The sequence below is a fragment of the Heterodontus francisci genome, chromosome 26, assembly GCF_036365525.1.
Source record: "Heterodontus francisci isolate sHetFra1 chromosome 26, sHetFra1.hap1, whole genome shotgun sequence".
In the NCBI taxonomy this organism is placed as follows: Eukaryota; Metazoa; Chordata; class Chondrichthyes; order Heterodontiformes; family Heterodontidae; genus Heterodontus; species Heterodontus francisci.
In genome coordinates, this window is record NC_090396.1 from 69,181,385 (window position 1) to 69,200,529 (window position 19,145).

At 44.7% G+C, this 19,145-nt stretch overlaps 1 protein-coding gene across 6 annotated transcripts in view; it reads left to right on the forward strand.

Annotated features, from left to right (window-relative positions):
* The window catches only part of cep112 (centrosomal protein 112), a 669,222-nt gene that overhangs the window by 225,797 nt on the left and 424,280 nt on the right, over positions 1-19,145 (forward strand). For all 6 annotated transcript variants that reach the window (XM_068058509.1, XM_068058505.1, XM_068058504.1 and 3 more), the window contains one exon: positions 13,857-13,943. In XM_068058509.1, coding sequence (XP_067914610.1) covers positions 13,857-13,943 — 87 coding nt within the window. The remainder of the gene's footprint in view (positions 1-13,856; positions 13,944-19,145) is intronic.

Consider the following 19,145-nt stretch of genomic DNA (forward strand, 5'->3'; position numbering starts at 1 on the left):
TAGTATAAATGGGTGGTTGATGTTCGGCACAGATGTTCGGTGGGCCAAAGGGCCTGTTTCAGTGCTGTATCTCTAATCTAAACTTTTACTAGCAGTTCTACTGTGGTGCTGCTCATGGTGAGTAAGAAGTTTTATAAGAACAGGGATGTTATTCCAGATAATACCAGGATCACTGTCTTATCAGCACTGAGATTTCCAGGAAATATTGGAACATCTATAGAAGGGGTCCAGGGATTGACAGTACTGGGATGGTATTATCATTGTTCAGTATTTTAATGAAATCCTGAGTTCTGTGAACATGGGGTAGGGAGATTTTACAAACACTGGGATAGATTTTGAGATTGTTGGGTCAGGGGTAGAAGGATCTGGGTACATTTGGGAGCACTGGCAATGGGATCTGAAAGCTTGTTAGCACAGGAAGGTTTTCAGGAGTAGAGGATCCTTGGGTCCAGCAGGTCTGGGAAGGAGGTTTTGAAGCACTCTGGGAAGGAGCATAATAGATGCTGGAATCTGGCAGTATTGGGGTTAGCAGGATCCAGCACTTTTGTGGAGAGGAGAGCCTGAGAATTGGAGCCCAAACAGCCCTTGGCCTCCTTCGAATCATTAGATTTTAACCCCCCCCCCCCTTCCACACCACTGTGTTTCCTTCTCCCCACCCTCCAATTGATCCCCTTTCAAAAGCCATCCGTAGCGACATTTACACCCTTGGGTATTCCCCTCTGCCCCAGTATTTTCCCACTGTCAGCCAATATCTCTTTTTATTTGTCTGCCTTAACAGATCTAAGGCTAGATTTTGTGTTTCTTAAAATTAATGGATGGAAACTCACAGATTGATTGGTTTACAGTTTGCTGGTACATGCATTGTCGTGCAAAGTTTATCCGTTAGTTCATTATTGGTGAATTTGCCAACTTAATAAACATACATTTGCATAAGCAAGCAAGCATTGCTTATAACCTGCTCAAAAGTTCATCACTTATATAGTTTTCAAGTTTTTATGTACTGAAAACATTCCTTTGTCTCAAAATTGATTCAGAACAGCAGATTTTTAATCGAACTTTCAACAGCAGGAAAGAGATGAAAGAATTTCATTTTTTAGTTTTTTTCGATAAGCAATAGCTTTGTTTCCTTTTCTAGCCATCAAGATCGTAACCTGGCCCGGCCAGGTTGTTGAAGTTTCAGTAGGGGACTACTTTGGGAATAGTGATCACAATTCCGTAAGCTTTAAAATACTCATGGACAAAGACGAGAGTGGTCCAAAAGGAAGAGTGCTAAATTGGGGGAAGGCCAACTATACCAAAATTCGGCAGGAGCTGGGAAATGTAGATTGGGAGCAGCTGTTTGAAGGTAAATCCACATGTGATATGTGGGAGGCTTTTAAAGAGAGGTTGATTAGCGTGCAGGAGAGACATGTTCCTGTGAAAATGAGGGATAGAAATGGCAAGATTAGGGAACCATGGATGACAGGTGAAATTGTGAGACTAGCTAAGAGGAAAAAGGAAGCATACATAAGGTCTAGGCGGCTGATGAAAGACGAAGCTTTGAAAGAATATCGGGAATGTAGGACCAATCTGAAACGAGGAATTAAGAGGGCTAAAAGGGGTCATGAAATATCTTTAGCAAACAGGGTTAAGGAAAATCCCAAAGCCTTTTATTCATATATAAGGAGAAAGAGGGTAACTAGAGAAAGGATTGGCCCACTAAAGGACAAAGGAGGAATGTTATGCTTGGACTCAGAGAAAATGGGTGAGATTCTAAACGAGTACTTTGCATCGGTATTCACCGAGGAGAGGGACATGACGGATGTTGAGGTTAGGAACAGATGTTTGATTACTCTAGGTCAAGTCGGCATAAGGAGGGAGGAAGTGTTGGGTATTCTAAAGGGCATTAAGGTGGACAAGTCCCCAGGTCCGGATGGGATCTATCCCAGGTTACTGAGGGAAGCGAGAGAGGAAATAGCTGGGGCCTTAACAGATATCTTTGCAGCATCCTTAAACACGGGTGAGGTCCCGGAGGACTGGAGAATTGCTAATGTTGTCCCCTTGTTTAAGAAGGGTAGCAGGGATAATCCAGGTAATTATAGACCGGTGAGCCTGACGTCAGTGGTAGGGAAGCTGCTGGAGAAGATACTGAGGGATAGGATCTATTCCCATTTGGAAGAAAATGGGCTCATCAGTGATAGGCAACATGGTTTTGTGCAGGGAAGGTCATGTCTTACCAACTTAATAGAATTCTTTGAGGAAGTGACAAAGTTGATTGATGAGGGAAGGGCTGTCGATGTCATATACATGGACTTCAGTAAGGCGTTTGATAAGGTTCCCCATGGCAGGCTGATGGAGAAAGTGAAGGCGCTTGGGGTCCAAGGTGTACTAGCTAGATGGATAAAGAACTGGCTGGGCAACAGGAGACAGAGAGTAGCAGTAGAAGGGAGTTTTTCAAAATGGAGACGTGTGACCAGTGGTGTTCCACAGGGATCCGTGCTGGGACCACTGTTGTTTGTGATTTACATTAATGATTTGGAGGAAAGTATAGGTGGACTGATTAGCAAATTTGCAGACGACACTAAGATTGGTGGAGTAGCAGATAGTGAAGGGGACTGTCAGAGAATACAGCAGAATATAGATAGATTGGAGAGTTGGGCAGAGAAATGGCAGATGGAGTTCAATCAGGGCAAATGCGAGGTGATGCATTTTGGAAGATCCAATTCAAGAGTGAACTATACAGTAAATGGAAAAGTCCTGGGGAAAATTGATGTCCAGAGAGATTTGGGTGTTCAGGTCCACTGTTCCCTGAAGGTGGCAACGCAGGTAAATAGAGTGGTCAAGAAGGCATACGGCATGCTTTCCTTCATCGGACGGGGCATTGAGTACAAGAGTTGGCAGGTCATGTTACAGTTGTATAGGACTTTGGTTCGGCCACATTTGGAATACTGCGTACAGTTCTGGTCGCCACATTATCAAAAGGATGTGGATGCTCTGGAGAGGGTGCAGAGGAGGTTCACCAGGATGTTGCCTGGTATGGAGGGCGCTAGCTATGAAGAGAGGTTGAGCAGATTAGGATTATTTTCATTAGAAAGACGGAGGTTGAGGGGGGACCTGATTGAGGTGTACAAAATCATGAGAGGTATAGACAGGGTGGATAGCAAGAGGCTTTTTCCCAGAGTGGGGGTTTCAATTACTAGAGGACACGAGTTCAAAGTGAAAGGGGAAAAGTTTAGGGGGGATATGCGTGGAAAGTTCTTTACGCAGAGGGTGGTGGGCACCTGGAACGCATTGCCAGCGGAGGTGGTAGATGCGGGCACGATGGAGTCTTTTAAGATGTATCTAGACAGATACATGAATGGGCAGGAAGAAAAGAGATACAGAACCTTAGAAAATAGGCGACATGTTTAGAGAGAGGATCTGGATCGGCGCAGGCTTGGAGGGCCGAAGGGCCTGTTCCTGTGCTGTAATTATCTTTGTTGTTGTTGTTCTTTGTTGTTCTTTGTTGTAAGTGCTGCTGGTTGGAGGTGTGGGCAGTCTGAGCAGTTCAGTTTAGTACATAGCACTGGTTAATACTGTCAGATTCGCCTGAAATAAAGCTTTGGGAATTCAAGCTCCAATTTTATTCAAAGTCTTTTGGAAAAAGTAAAAGAACTCATTAAAGGGTGAGGAGACAAACCTTTTATACCCTTCAAGGCACACTGAGACACAACTGGAATGCTGGGAAATTGGAAATATTCAATGCACGGATAGCATCCTGGGGAATTTTGTGAATTGCACATATTGAGAATGCACAGATTTGGTTGAAAGATCAGACAGCTCTTAGGTGGTAAAAATAATCAGCCAAATCTTTGGCTTTCTAAGTGAAAAGTTTAACGGAGATGTCAAGAGACGCAAAAGACAATTCAATAGGAAAATTTAATCATGTTATAAAGGAATGTATTTTTAAAATTTTGTTCAAAATTTATTTTGGGTAAAACTTCAGTTGTTGATGAAAAATTGGCATCTGAAATTTGTTTCAGAAATTGTTCTGAGCACATCATTTGGTTCATGAATTTCATGTGAAATGCTGACATGAGTTACTAAAGATTCATGACCAGAGGAAGTAAAGTTTGTGACCAGAGTTGTGTGTTTTGACACAAATTCATTGTTTCATGTTTTTACCAAGTTGCCTTGCACTTTGCTTCCAATCCCACTTTTCTCTCTTCACCACATAACATTCCTGGGGCGAGGTCAGACAGATGGCCTTTTCTCAGGCTTTTGCTGAAGTAGCTTTGTTTACTGTTGAAAGCCTGGAGTTTTAGAGCCATCGAGACATAATGGCACAGTAAGTGTAGAGCAATCCAATCAGTCCCATTCCCCAGCTCTATCCCCATTGCCCTGCAAGCTTATTTCCGTCAAGTGCCCATCCAATTTCCTTTTGAAATCATTAATCATTTCTGCTTCCACCACCTTTGTAGGCAGCAAAGTCCAGGTGATTGCTATTCGCTGCATAAAAAATGTTCTTCCTCATATCCCACCCCCACCCCTCGCTGCCCCAAATTTTGCCCAAAACCTTAAATTGTCCCATAGTCCTTGTACCCTCAGCTAATGGGAATAGCTTTTCTTTGTCTATCTTATCTAAACCTGTCATAATCTTGAACACCTCTATCAAATCTTCCCTCAAGCTCCTTTGCTCCGAGGAGAACAACCCTAGCTTCTCCAGCCTAACCTTGCAACTAAAATTCCTCATCCCTTCAACCATTCTAGTAAATCCCCTCTGCACCCTCTCAAGGGCCCTCACGTCCTTTTTAAGTGTGGTGATCAGAACTGGGCGCAATACTCTAGTTGCAGCCTAGCTTTATAAAGGTTCATCATAATTTCCCTGCTTTTATACTCAATACCTCAATTTATGAAGCTCAAGATCCCATATACTTTGCTAACTACTCTCTCAGTATGTCCTGTCACTTTTCAAAGATCTGTGCACATCAACTCCCAGATCCCTATGTCCCTGTGCCATTAAGTCTATATTGCCTCTCTCTATCCCTTCTGCCAAAATGCATCACCTCACACTTCTCTCTATTAAATTCATTCTGTCTGTCCATTCTGCTAGCCTATCTATGCCCTGTTGCAGTTGATTGCTATCATCTACACTGTCTGCCACACCTCCCAGTTTGGTATCATTGGCAAATTTTAACATTTTACTCTGTATTCAATATCCAAGTCATTATATATAAAAGCAGTGGCTCTAGCACTGAACCTTGGAGAACACCACTGTCAACCATCCTCCAGTCTGATAAACAACCATTTACCATGAGTCGCTGTTTTCTGTCCTTTAGCCAATTTTTTATCCAAGCTGACACTAACCCTCCTATTACAGGAACCTCAATTTTGTTAACCAGCCTTTTATGTGGTACTTTGTCAAATTCTTTCTTAAATCTATATAGACGATATACATTGCTTTTCCTTCATCAACTTTTTCTGTTACTTCATCAAAATATTCAGTTAGATTAATCAAGCATGATCTGCCTTTTACAAATCCGTACTGGCTCTCCTGAATTAACTCAAACCTCTCCAAATGCCTGTTGATTTTTTCCCCCCGTACTTATTGTTTTTGAAACGTTGCCAACCACTGATGTTAAACTGACTGGCCTGTGGTTATGAGGAATGCCTTTACACCCTTACATTTGCCAATCTCCAATCTTCTGGCACCTCCCCTGTATCTAGGGAAGATTGGAAGGTTAAGGCAAGCCCTTCCGCTATTTCCACTCCCACTTACTTTAGCAACCTGGATGCAAGCCATCTGCACCAGGTGGCTTATCCATTTTAAACATAGCTAGCCTTTCAAGTACATTCTTCCTATCAATTTTCAACCCATCCATTACCTCTACCATCTCCACTTCTACCAATATTTTGTCAGCATCCTCTTCCTTAGTAAATACTGATACAAAGTACTCATTAAGTCTTGCCCTGCACCTCTAAGCATATATCACAGTCTTTGTCCCTAATAGGCCCTACCTCTTACTACCCGCTTACTATGTACATGCCAGTAGAAAACTTTTGGGTTCCCTTTTATGTTCACTTCTATTCTCGTGTTCTGTCTTTGCCAGTCCTATTTTCTTCTTCACTTCCCCTCTCAACTTACTGTATTTGGCCTGGTTCTCGCTTGAAGAATTCATCTGACATGCGTCATACACCTTTTTTTTGTTTCTTCATGTTCTCTATCTCCCTCATCATCCAAGGAGCCTTGGCTTTGGTTCCCTTCCTTTCGCCCTTGTTGGAATGTACCTAGCCTTAAAGTTCATCCATTGTTCTGTTACAGTTTTTCCTGTCAATCTTTTGGTTCCATTTTACCATGGAGAGATCCCTCTAATCTCATTCCTCTTCTAATTTAGAAGTTCCACTTAGATTGTTCCTTGCTCTTCACAATTACTAATCTAAACTTTATGATACAATGATCACTTTTACTCAAATGTTTCCCCACAGACTCTTGGTCCACTTGGCCCACCTCATTCCACAGCACCAGATCCAGCAATGCTTCTTTCTCTGGAAAAGAGAAGACTGAGTGATGACCTGATGGAGGTTTTTTTAATTTTGGAAGGGTTTGATAGGGTAGAAATAGAGAAGACGTTTCCAATTCCAGGTGAGATCAGAACTAGGGTCCATAAATATAAAATCATCACTAATAAATCCAATAGGGAATTCTGGAGAATTCACTTTACCCAAAGAGCGACTAGAATGTGGAACTCACCACCACCTGGAGTAGTTGAGGTGAATGCATAGATACATTCAAGGGGAAGCTCGATAAATTTGGTGATCCCAGCTGGGAAAGCATTAAGCACACATTGTGTGTTTCAATAGCATAGTGGTTATATTACTGGACTAGTAATCCAGAGGCCTAGACTAATGATTCAGAGACATGGGTACAAATCCCACCACAGCAGCTGGAGTATTTAAATTCAGTTAATTAAATAAATCTGGATTAAAAAGCTGGTATTAGTAATGATGACAGTTAAAGTATTGGATTTCCGCAAAATGCCAGGTAGAAAATACTATGAGAACCAGGCTGAATATAGAAGGTCCAGAGAGGAAGTGAAAAAGCAAATAAGAGAAGCAAAGAGAGAGCATGAGAAGAGACTGGCAGCTAGCATTAAAGGAAATCCCAAAGTTTTCTATAGGCATATAAATAGTAAAAGGTGGTAAAAGGAGGAGTGGGGCCAATTAGAGAGCAGAAAGGGAATTTGCACATGGAGGCCGAGGGCATAACTGAGGTATTAAATGAATACTTTGCATCTGTTTTTACCAAGGAAGAAGATGCAACCCAGGCAATGTTGAAACAGGAGGTACGTCAGACACTATAGGGGTTTAAAATTAATAAAGAGGAAATATTAGATAGGCTGTCTGAACTTAAAGTGGATAAAGAACCAGGGCCAGATGAGACGCATCCAAAGATACTGTGGAAATCGCAGAGGCACTGACCATAATTTTTCAGTTTTCCTTAGACTCAAAGGTGGTGCCAGAGGACTGGAGAATTGCAAACTTTACACCCTTGTTCAAAAAAGGGTGTAGAGATAAGCCCAGCAACTACAGGCCAGTCATTTTAACTTTGGTGGTGGGAAAACTTCCAGAGAAATTAATTCGGGACAAAATCAATAGTCATATGGACAAATGTGAGTTAATTAAGGAAAGCCAGCATGAACTTCTTAAGAGAAAATCATGTTTAGCAAATTTGCTGGAGTTTTTTGAGGAGGTAAGACAGAGGGTTGATGAGGGCAATGCTGTTGATGTGGTGTACATGGACTTTCAAAAGGCATTCGCTAGAGTGCCACACAACAGACTTGTGAGCAAACTTGTAGCTCATGGAATAAAAGGGACAGTAGCAACATGGATACAGAATTGGCTGAGTGACAGGAAACAAAGACTAGTGGTTAATGGATGTTTTTTGAGCTGGAGGAAGGTTTGCAGTGGAGTTCCCCATGGACCAGTGTTGCGACCCTTGCTTTTCCTGATATATATTAATGACCTAGACCTTGGTGTACAGGGCAGAATTTCAAAGTTTGTAGATGATACGAAACTTGGAAGGATTGTGAACTATGAGGGGGACAGTGTAGAACTTTAAAAGGACATTAACAGGTTGGTGGAATGAGTAGACAGGTGGCAGGTGAAGTTCAATTCAGAGAAATTTGAGGTGATTCATTTTGATAGGAAGAACATGGAAAGACAATAGAGAATAAAGGGTACAATTCTAAAAGGGCTGCAGGAGCAGAGGGACCTAGGTGTATATGTGCATAAGTCATTAAAGGTGGAAGGACAGGTTGAGAGAGCAGTTAATAAAGCATACCGTATCCTGGGCTTTATTAATAGAGACATAGAGTACAAGAGCAAGGAAGTTATGTTGAATTTGTATAAGAACTTGTTTGGCGTTAGCTGGAGTATTGTGTCCAATTCTAGGCGTCGCACTTGAGGAAAGATGTGAGTGCATTGGAGAGAGTACAGAAGAGATTCACGAGAATGGTTCCAGGGATGAGGAATTACAGTTATGAAGATGGATTGGAGAAGTTAGGACGGTTTTCCTTGGTGAAGAGAAGGCTGAGAGGTGATTTGATAGAGGTATTCAAAATCATGAGGGGTCTGGACAGAATAGATGGAGGGAAACTGTTCCCACTCGTGAAAGGATCGAGATTTAAAGTATTTGGTAAGAAAAGCAAAAGTGACAACAGGAAAAACTTCTTCATGCAGCGAGTGGTTAAGGTCTGGAATGTGCTGCCTGAGAACGTGATGGAGGCAGGTTCAATTGAAGCATTCAAAAGGGAATTAGACAGCTATATGAAAAGTAAGAAGGTGCAGGGTTATGGGGAGAAGGCAGGGGAATGGAACTGAGGGAATTGCTCTTTCAGAGAGCCAGTGCGGACATGATGGGCCGAATGGCCGCCTCCTGCATTGTAACATTTCTGCGATTCTGTGGGGAGAAAAAAAACATCTGGTTCACCAGTGTCTGTGAGGGAAAGAAATACAGCATCCTTACCTGGTCAGTCCCATATGCGACTTCATACCCACAGCAATGTGGTTGACTCTTAACTGCCCTCTGAACTGACCTAGCAAGTCACTCAAGTTGTATCAATTCCATTATGATCTTTGCCACAAAGAGTTCAAGGGACAGTTAGAAATTGGCAATAGATACTGTGAATGAATAATAAAAAAAAGTGTGGATATTGAGAGAGGACTTGGTCAGGCTGGACTGTCATGCGTCATACATATAGCCTGGTAACAATCACTGAGAGACTCACATTATGAATGGCCATCTAATGCAAGTTAGATATATATTCTAGGAGAGAGGAAGATAAGACGTAAATAATTATGGAAGTGATTTTTGAACCTGTCCATGTGAACTACTTTATTTAAATCCCTACGTGTTTCTTGACATATAACTGGTGCTATTGGATGTGTACCCTGCTCTGAGGTGAAGGCAGCGAGTAGACAGCAAGCAAATGGATTCAGTGTTTTTATCAGTTGCAACTGATTTTTCCCAATTACCTATTTCTGTTCTTTTGGACCTTCATGCTCACATTGGCAGAAGCATTTTGGCTGTTAGAAAGCTGAAGTGCATTCATCTGCTAAGATGTCGCCTCTGGCCCAGAGGTGATCAGATAAGGGTAGATAAGCTAACAGCACTGATCAGTAGTTCAAAGCAGATGGAGCCTTAGGCATCAGATAACGAGGAGCCCATATGCATAGAGTTCTGTTTATAAAGTAGGAAATTAAACAGATCAAATAGATTATAATTTTTTAAGTAAATACATGCAAGGCAGGCATAACTGAAATTGGTAACCAGAGGAGAACTGCGTGAACAAAAAAAAAGTTGGCTATCAGAAATTGCTCACAGTTAGTGTATATTACAGCAGGCTAGAAAATTAAATTGGCAAAGCATCAGTTAAAGAGTAATAAATCAAGGTGATCAGATCAGTTTTTGTGAGAGGAAAAGAAGAAGTTTATCACACTGAAGGTCTCTGTGATAGAATGCATGTGATTCATGATCCTCTGTCCCCAGTCTTGTTTGTTTGCTGTATTGAACCCTTTGCTGAGTCTATTAGGAAGGATGCGAGCATAAGAGGGGTGACAATCCCAGGCAGCGGAGGCACTCAGGTCAAAACCTCCCTGTACATGGATGACGTCGCCGTTTTCTGCTCGGATCCGCTGTCCGTGCGCAGACTGATGAGCATCTGCGACCAGTTCGAACTGGCCTCGGGAGACAAAGTTAACCACGGCAAGAGCGAGGCCATGTTCTTTGGCAACTGGGCTGACCGATCCTTTGTCCCCTTCACCGTCAGGTCAGATTACCTGAAGGTGCTGGGGATATAGTTCGGAAGGGCCGGGGCGTGCACCAAAACATGGGAGGAGCGAGTAGCCAAGGTACAACAAAAGTTGGGCATGTGGGGGCAGCGATCTCTCTCCATTGTGGGTAAGAACCTGGTCATCAGGTGCGAGGCGCTCACGTTGTTGCTCTACGTGGCGCAGGTCTGGCCCCTACCCCACTCCTGCGCCGTGGCAGTCACCCGAGCCATTTTCCGCTTCGTCTGGGGATGTAAAATGGACCGGGTCCGGAGGGACACGATGTTCAAATCTCTGGACAAGGGCGGGAAAAATGTACCCAACGTGGCCCTCATCCTGATGACCACCTTGCTGTGCGGCTGCATCAAGCTGTGTGTAGATCCCCAGTACGCAAACTCCAAGTGTCACTACTTGCTGAGGTTCTATCTGTCCCCGGTGTTGCGAAGGATGGGCCTGGTCACATTGCCGCGGAACGCTCCGTGCAGTTGGGACGTGCCGTACCACCTATCCTTCGTGGAGCAGTTTCTGCGGGAAAACACCTTTGACCACCGGTCCATCAGGCAGTGGTCTGCACGGAATGTCCTCAAGGCCCTACGGGAAAAGGAAACGGTGGATCCTGTCGGATGGTTCCCCGAGCAGACCGTCAAAGTCATTTGGCGGAATGCCTCATCACCAGAACTTTCAAACAAGCACCAAGACGTAGCTTGGCTGGTGGTGAGAAGGGCCCTCCCCGTCAGATCCTTCATGCACACCCGAAGTCTCGCCCCCTCCGCACAATGCCCCCGCGTTGGCTGTGGTGGGGAAGAGACGGTCGCCCACCTCCTCCTGGAATGTGCCTTTGCAAAGCAGGTGTGGAAAGAGATGCAGTGGTTTTTGTCAAGGTTCATCCCAAGCAGCTCTGTAACATAGGAGTCTGTGCTCTACAGGCTGTTCCCAGGGACGCACACCGAGACAAACATCAACTGCTGCTGGAGGACTATCAATTCGGTGAAAGACGCCCTTTGGTCTGCCCGAAACTTGCTGGTCTTCCAGCGCAAAGAGTTGTCCACCACCGAATGTTGCAGACTGGCACATTCCAAGGTCCAGGACTACGTGCTGAGGGACGCACTAAAGCTTGGGGCAGCCGCAGCAAAGGCTCAATGGGGAAAGACCACAGTGTAAGGTTCCCCCACCAAGCTGGACTGAGGGGCTGGATCCATGCGAAACCCCTTGAACTGTATCGTTAATATTCTCAATTGCTGTAAATGTAAAACTGTAATTGACATGACAATTGTGAAACGGAAGGGTTGGGAAGAAACTCATGACAGTATTGAAGGAAACTGATCTCCCTTGCAATGTTTGTATTTTTTGGTGCTGTTTGGAAACATGTTTGGCAAGGTAATTTTTACAGATTTTTATGAATAAAGTATATTTTGGAAATAAAAAAAAAAATGTGATTCATGATACTGAGGAAGTAGCACTCCAGTAGTTGCATTCTGAATACTGCTACCAGTTCAGGTGACTTTACTGTGCTTTCAGTAGTGAAGTGCCACCACTCAGTGCAGTGGAGTAGTAGCAGTGTGTTGCACTTTAGCTAGGTTGCTGGATTGTTGTCCTTTGTTGTATTATTATGGCAAATCAACAAAGATGCCGCGTCACTTTGCACACAAAAGCCGATAAGTTGGACTACGAGGTGTCTATGAACAACTATCAAAACTCCTTTCAGTACCTTTGTCGTAGAATCATACCATCTTACAGAACAGAAGGAGGTCTGTTGTGTCTGTGCCGACTCTTTGAAAGAGCAAGCCACTTCACTGCTGTTTCTCCATAGCCCTGCAATATTTTCCTTTTCAAGTATATATGCAATTCGCTTTTGAAACTATTGTATAGCCACAAACTTTCAAGCTGTATTCCAGATCATAACTTGCTACATAAAAAAAGTCTTCTCATCTCCCCTCTGCTTCTTTTGCCAATTTTCTTAAATGTGTGACCTTTGGTTACTGACCCTACAGCCACTGGATACAGTTCCTATCTACTCTATCTTACTCTGCTCAGCCTTCTCTGCTGTAAGAGGAGCGATTCCAGCTTTTCTAGTCACGCCACAAAAGTGAAGTTTTCTGTCTCAGGTATCAGTCTGGTAATTCTTCTCTGCACCCTCTCCAAGGCCTTAACATCCTACCTAAAATGTGATTATCGTTGCTGTTTGACTGATCGTCATATGGCACTTGCTGATGTGGCTCAAATGTTGAGGAATTGAGAATGAGTACATGTGTCTGACCACTCAGGAATGCAGTGTGCTGGCTCTGATTTGAGTTAATAATGCTTGTAGTACTTATAAAATACTGATCCTCTTTACTCCTACTGTCCCATCACAAATACAATGGCCGGAATTTTTCATTGGGCAGGAGGCCTCGCCCACCGGCCGAAAAGTTGGTGGCGAGACCACCTCCGCTGGGCCTGGGGAGCCAGGCTGGGACTTTTCGCTCCCCAGGCCCTTAATTGGTCTTGAGTGGGACTTCCACCTTCTTGAAGCAGGATGTCCTGCCTAATGGAGCTGCCAGCCAATCAGCGGGCTGGCAGCTCTTAGTCCCAGCAGTGCCACCGAGAGCGGTGGCCACAGCTGGGACTACACCCAGCCATTGCAAGCAAGGTGAAATGTGGCCTGGAAGACAGATAAGTTTTTACGGTCTTGCCAGGGCCAATCGGCTGGGCCCCGGCAAGGCAAGGGTGTCGGTTAGGGAGGCCGGGGGAAGTGTTGTGCATTAGGGGCGGTTGGGGCTTCGGGGGCGGCCCTCCGTGGAGCACAGGGTGCATGATTAGAGGGCCACCACCCCACCCACCCCCAGCCCTCTTGAAGGCCACCTGGTTTTATCAGGCACGGTTCTTGAGGCTTTTGCCGTCCGGTCACCGGGGGTAAAATACCTGCAGTGGTGGGAGGTAGCCCTTAACTGCCAGTTAATTGGCCTCTTAAGGGCCTTGATTGGCTAGGGGTGGGAGGGACGTTCCTCGCCGCCGCCGCCCTACATAAAATTGCAGCAGGGGCAGGAGGGGGGTCGGGAATGGCCCCCGCCTCCCACTCAATTTTTCGTTTAGCAACCCCCCCCCGCCACCAGCTTGTTTGAGGGCCGTAAAATTCCGGCCAATATTGTTCATTTTTTTTAGCTCATTGTAAAATTGAGGCTATGGTAATATCTTTCCTTGTAGAGCTGAAGAAAAGTGCTTTGCAGGGCAACAACTGACAATTAACAGCAAAATTAAAAGATTATCAAAAATTGTGCCATAATTTATGGTCTAAATAGCAGATTTTCTTTTTTTTTAAATGTCCATTTAAATTGTCCATTTTCAGCATGAAAAATTACTGTTGGTTCATTTTTTTCTCTGAATAAATTCTATAAATAAAATGTGAAGCTGAAAATTGAATATCAAAGTATGTTTGTAACATCTAGAGTATAATTTTTCATGAGTACGTTTTGCATTGAAAATGATGGTATGTGTTATTAAATTCCATGGCTCACATTCCATATTCTCTTTAATTTAATGTAGGAAGCAGATAATGTAACACCCTTTGTTCACTTGTTTTTAATCAAAAGGTTGAGATGAAGACAAAGATGCTGGAAGCAAAATTCCATGAGGAGAAGCTCAAACTGCAGCAAAAGCATGACACTGATGTTCAAAAGGTAAATTTTATAATTTCTCTTGCTGTGGGGTATTGCTTCTATAAGAACACACAATATTTTGGCATCTCACTATGATATAGAAGGAAAAGAAAATCAGGGGTTCAGTCAGCCTGGGGTGAAACTTTTTCTCACTTTCAGTAAGGCAGCATAGGTGGAGGCCTGGGTTCTTGGTTTGGGAGATTGCATAAAAGAAAAAATAAATGATAAAAAATGTGATTATTAGAAACAATTTTATGAAGGTGTTAGCTGAAGATAAATATAAATTAGTTGGAGTATAATCCAGAAACACTGTTGTGTGATCCTCTAAGGTTACTGCAGCCTTTTCCGGACTCCTTTTTCTGTGCCCGTATCTCAAGGAGCTCCTTCAGTTTGGCTACCTAAAACTGTACTCCAGGGAAAATGTTGTCACTCAGACCGCCCTCAATGCAGCCCAGTCTCTGCCATTCATGGATGAGCTGGACGAACAGCCAACAAAATCAGAACTCAGTGATGCCATTGATTCTCTAGCCAGTGGAAAAGCCCCTGGAAAGGACGGCATTACCCCTGAAATAATCAAGAGTGCCAAGCCTGCTATACTGTCAGCACTCTTTGCCTGCTTTGCCTGTGCTGGGATGAGGGAGCAATACCACAGGACATGTGCGATGCCAATATCATCACCCTCTATAAGAACAAGGGTGACTGCGGTGACTGCAACAACTACCGTGGAATCTCCCTGCTCAGCATAGTGGGGAAATTCTTCACTGGAGTCTTTTTAAACAGACTCCAGAAGCTGGCTGAGCGTGTCTACCCTGAGATACAGTGCGGCTTTCAAACAGAGAGATCCACCATTGACATGCTGTTCTCCCTTCGCCAGCGACAGGAGAAATGCCGCGAACAGCAGATGCCCCTCTCCGTTGCTTTCATAGATCTCACCAAAGCCTTTGACTTCATCAGCAAACGTGGTCTCTTCAGACTACTAGCAAAGATCGGATGTCCACCAAAGCTACTAAGTATCATCACCTCATTCTATGACAATATGAAAGGCATGATTCAGCATAGCGGTGCCTCATCAGACCCCTTTCCTATCCTGAGTGGCGTGAAACAGGGCTGTGTTCTCGCACCCATACTGTTTGGGATCTTCTCCCTGCTGCTCTCACATGCGTTCAAGTCTTCAGAAGAAGGAACTTTCCTCCACACAAGATCAGATGGCAGGTTGTTCAACCTTGCCCTTAAGAGCGAATACCAACGTACAGAAGGTCCTCATCAGGGAACTCCTCTTTGCTGACGATGCTGCATTAACATCCCACACTGAAGAGTGTCTGCAGAGTCCTGTGACATTGAGCACAAGTCGTGGGTGTCAGTTGCCAGTGATCGCCAGAGCTGGCGGACAGCCATAAAGGCGGGGCTAAAGAGTGGTGAGTCGAATAGACTTAGCAGTTGGCAGGAAAAAAGACAGAAGAGCAAGGAGAGAGCCAACTGTGTAACAGCCTCGACAACCAATTTTATCTGTTGCGCCTGTGGAAGAGTCTGTCACTCTAGAATTGGCCTTTATAGCCACTCCAGGTGCTGCTTCACAAACCACTGTCCACCTCTAAGCGCTTACTCATTGTCTCTCGAGACAAGGAGGCCAAAGAAGAAGAAGGAAAAAAAAATCTCGAGGAGCTCCTTCAGTTTGGCTTTCCTGTGGGTGGGGTCATTAATAGTAACCTCTCCTGTTAGGGACTTGGGTTCACATCATTGTTACGTCTAAGCTGCCCGCGTGCGTGGCGTGCAGCAACCTGGAAGGTACTGGTCAGGCCGCTCGTGACCATGCAAAGGAATTTAAGGGTACTGCGCATTAAAATGCACATGCTGCGCACAACAAAATAAAGATTTAGTGAGAACATTGGTGTGCATCACTTGGCTTTCCTCAGCAAGGCAAAAAACTTGGAGTTAGAATATTTAGCGCCTAGTTCCCTTCGAGGCGTTTCTGAGAGGGGCTGATGTCAGGTTGTTGACATCTTGTTGCTCAGTAGCATTACCACTTGCATTTCAAAGACTGCAGCTGCCTTTCCCACCCCATATTGTTGATGCATGTCCAAAGGACACCATTTCCTGCCCATTATCACCTGTGTTAAGTATAATTTTTTTTTTATTTCCAAAATATACTTTATTCATAAAAATCTGTAAAAATTACATTTCCAAACAGTTTCAAAACAGCACCAAAAAATACAAACATTGCAAGGGAGATCAGTTTCCTTCAATACTATCATGAGTTTCTTCACAACCCTTCCGTTTCACAATTGTCATGCCAATTACAGTTTTACATTTACAGCAAATGAAAATTTTCCCGATACAGTTCGAGGGGTTTCCCATGGATCCAGCCCCTCAGTTCAGCTTGGTGGGGGGACCTTACACTGTGGTCTTTCCCCATTGAGCCTTTGCTGCGGCTGCCCCAAGCTTTAGTGCGTCCCTCAGCACGTAGTCCTGGACCTTGGAATGTGCCAGTCTGCAACATTCGGTGGTGGACAACTCTTTGCGCTGGAAGACCAGCAAGCTTCGGGCAGACCAAAGGGCGTCTTTCACCGAATTGATAGTCCTCCAGCAGCAGTTGATGTTTGTCTCGGTGTGCGTCCCTGGGAACAGCCCGTAGAGCACAGACTCCTGTGTTACAGAGCTGCTTGGGATGAACCTCGACAAAAACCACTGCATCTCTTTCCACACCTGCTTTGCAAAGACACGTTCCAGGAGGAGGTGGGCGACCGTCTCTTCCCCACCACCGCCAACGCGGGATGACGTCGCCGTCTTCTGCTCGGATCCGCTGTCCGTGCGCAGACTGATGAGCATCTGCGACCAGTTCGAACTGGCCTCGGGAGCCAAAGTTAACCACGGCAAGAGCGAGGCCACGTTATTTGGGAACTGGGCTGACCGATCCTTTGTCCCCTTCACCGTCAGGTCAGATTACCTGAAGGTGCTGGGGATATAGTTCGGAAGGGCCGGGGCGTGCACCAAAACATGGGAGGAGCGAGTAGCCAAGGTACGACAAAAGTTGGGCATGTGGGGGCAGCGATCTCTCTCCATTGTGGGTAAGAACCTGGTCATCAGGTGTGAGGCGCTCACGTTGTTGCTCTACGTGGCGCAGGTCTGGCCCATACCCCACTCCTGCGCTGTGGCAGTCACCCGAGCAATTTTCCGCTTCATCTGGGGATCTAAAATGGACTGGGTCCGGAGGGACACGATGTTCAAATCTCTGGACAAGGGCGGGAAAAATGTACCCAACGTGGCCCTCATCCTGATGACCACCTTCGTGTGCGGCTGCATCAGGCTGTGTGTAGATCTCCAGTACGCAAACTCCACGTGTCACTATGTGCTGAGGTTCTATCTGTCCCCGGTGTTGCGAAGGATGGGCCTGGCCACATTGCCGCGGAACGCTCCATGTAGTTGGGCCGTGCCATACCACCTATCCTTCGTGGAGCAGTTTCTGTGGGAAAACACCTTTGACCACCGGTCCATCAGGCAGTGGTCTGCACGGAATGTCCTCAAGGCCCTACGGGAAAAGGAGACGGTGGATCCTGTCGGATGGTTCCCCGAGCAGACCGTCAAAGTCATTTGGCGGAATGCCTCATCGGCAGAACTTTCAAACAAGCACCAAGATGTAGCTTGGCTGGTGGTGAGAAGGGCCCTTCCCGTCAGATTCTTCATGCACACCCGAAGTCTCGCCCCCTCCGCACTGTGTTAAGTATAATGGCTGCAAATTCTCTCAAAATTTGTCAACAACTGCTGCAGGACTGCCGATAGCTCCTGAAGCCTTTACACAGTCAAGGACTTCACTTCTTTGTGATCCTGCCCAAATGTTTTATCCTGAAAAGTTACAATAGAAAATCTCTTCCTTCAGCTTGAATAGTGTTCTCTTAAACCTATGTCAGGTGGGGTACTGTAACATATCAGAGTATAATTTTGAACATAGAACTTCAGTGTTTTCTTTCTGCTGGAAGAATTACAATTCAGTGTTACTTTTTTTTAAAAGTTATGTCAAGTAAAAACCTGCTCAAGTTTGAAATAAGCGACTTGTTGTCAAGAGCTGCGTGACTGGATGTAGCAGTTTTGGTTGTTGAACCCTCCCTGCATATACTGATGTTGTAATTCTATCAAGCACATATATATGCGATTAAATGTAATTGAGATAGACAGTTGCTACCTCACAGGGCTGCTGTTAGGTATATGAATGGCTGGGTAAACTTCAACAGTGGCTTTTTAGATCAGGTTTCGACCAGTGACAGCTAAGATTAGTCCATTGTTGCAGCCTTCACTCCAGCTAACCTGGAGGATGGAATGAACTGGGATTGGTTGGTTTTAGGCAATTGTAATCTGAAATTAATGAAAGGCAAGTGATATTGTTCAGGGTGGGTCAAATACTTTAAATTTAAGCATTGCTACCAGCTGTTACAAATTTGTTTTTAAATGCTGGTTTAAATGTTTCTCTACTCTGAAGAAGTCTTTAAAGTTGTTGGACACTGGACACTCTGATGGAGACTTGCACTTAGAGTCTCAATGGGCGATATGTGATGGGGCCCATCAGAGGGCAACTCGGATTATACCAAGTAGAAATTGTCTTGGTGACTGGTCTTGGTGCTTCACGGTGCTATGTTCAGGAGTTGAGACTGGGGCTGATAGGAAATCAGCAGTCAATTTATGATTTTAATTTAGATTGATATCAAAAAAATCTTATTAAAGTACACAACTAAGATTGCCACTTTGTTTGCCCCTGACACATCTAAACTCATCACCCTCTAATTATTCTGAAATTTGGTGCAGCACCCAATACCACTAAGTTCCTCCCATAGATGTTCCATGCCGCTGAGTTCCTTGTCTCACTTGTAGGTGTTGCAAACTATCCTGCTGAGTCCCTGGGTCTCAGTTGTAGGCTTTGCAGGCTATTTCGCTGAGTTTGATCTCGGCTCTTGGTAATGTTTTCCTGACCTCAGTTATAGGTGTATATAAATCATGACTTGAGTTTCTGACCCTGGCTGCTTTGCTGGTTATGGGAAATGCAGAGGTGGGGTGGGGGGTGGTGGAGGGGGCGCGTAGGCAGTCTCTTCCTACATATAGGGGAATTTATGTGTGAGGCACCTTTGAATCTCTGTAAAGATTGGTTTCAGAACGGCATAGATGGCAATCAAGCTGCTTGCTCACCCTCCTAGCTGGTGATGGTGCTTAGAATAAGGAGACTCGTGTTAGGGAAAG